The sequence below is a fragment of the Cebus imitator genome, unplaced genomic scaffold (genome assembly GCF_001604975.1).
Source record: "Cebus imitator isolate Cc_AM_T3 unplaced genomic scaffold, Cebus_imitator-1.0 Scaffold216, whole genome shotgun sequence".
In the NCBI taxonomy this organism is placed as follows: domain Eukaryota; kingdom Metazoa; phylum Chordata; class Mammalia; order Primates; family Cebidae; genus Cebus; species Cebus imitator.
In genome coordinates, this window is record NW_016107531.1 from 884,408 (window position 1) to 885,498 (window position 1,091).

The window sequence follows — 1,091 nt, forward strand, 5'->3', positions numbered from 1 at the left end:
TTTTTGAGATGGAGTCTCACTCTGTCACTCAGCCTAGAATGCAGTGGCACCATCTCAGCTGAGTGCAACTTTTGCCCCCTGGGTTCAAGCGATTCTTGTGTCTTAGCCTCCTGAGTAGCTGGGATTACAGGTGCCCGCCATCACACGTGACTAATTTTTGTATTTTTAGTAGAGACAGGGTTTCATCATGGCAGGCTGGTCTCGAACTCCTGACCTTAAGTGATCAGCCTGCCTCAGCCTCCCAATGTGCTGGGATTATAGGCGTGAGCCAACATGCCCAGCCTAATTTTTTTTCTCTCTTCAGATTTGCTGGGCTTACCTCCTTCATTCGTTTAGTGTAAATTCCCTGAGGATGGCCTGAGGGCCAGGCACTACCCTGGGTACTGGGAGGCAAGGGTGGACAGAGCAGGCAAGGAGAGTGGAGTGGAAGCACGAAAGTCATCACTGCCTATCTGGGTGGCACAAGCTATGCAAATCTGAATGGTCTGTGTGTGCCTCTCCTCTGCCCCCCAGGACCTGTCACAGCTGGAGCTGACTCTCCAGGCATCCAAGCAAAATGGCACCCAGCCCCGAGAGGTGTTTCTGGTCCTCAGTGTAAACAGTAATGTCTTCCTGCAGCTCCAGGCCTTGGAAATCCCACTGCACTTGGCCTATGTGAGTATTCCCTCCAACCCCAGCCTGAGGCTCTGGCCATGGGAGGTCCCTGCTGTCCATCTCTGTGGACCGGGGTCTCCCATCCCAGCAGCCCGGCCCTGCTTCTCATCCTGAAGTTATTCACCAGGGTCCTGCCTGGTGAATCCAATGGTTTCTGACAGAACCCAGAGGGCAGCAGGACTGCAGTCAAAAGTCTAGACCCAGAGGTGGGGGTCAGGCTGATGTGCAGCCCTGGCCAACTCTGATCTTCTGCATAGCCTCAGTTTACCTCTCTGTCCAGTGGGACGATTAACGCAATATTTCATATGATAATCTTTTCATTGTCTTTGAAAAAGTTACATGACGCCGGGCGCGGTGGCTCAAGCCTGTAATCCCAGCACTTTGGGAGGCCGAGGCGGGTGGATCACGAGGTCAAGAGATCGAGACCATCCTGGCCA

At 53.4% G+C, this 1,091-nt stretch overlaps 1 protein-coding gene across 2 annotated transcripts in view; it reads left to right on the top strand.

Annotated features, from left to right (window-relative positions):
- Positions 1–1,091, top strand: part of ENG (endoglin) — a 40,135-nt gene that overhangs the window by 24,875 nt on the left and 14,169 nt on the right. For both annotated transcript variants that reach the window (XM_037745898.1, XM_017549060.2), the window contains exon 3: positions 514–654. In XM_037745898.1, coding sequence (XP_037601826.1) covers positions 514–654 — 141 coding nt within the window. The remainder of the gene's footprint in view (positions 1–513; positions 655–1,091) is intronic.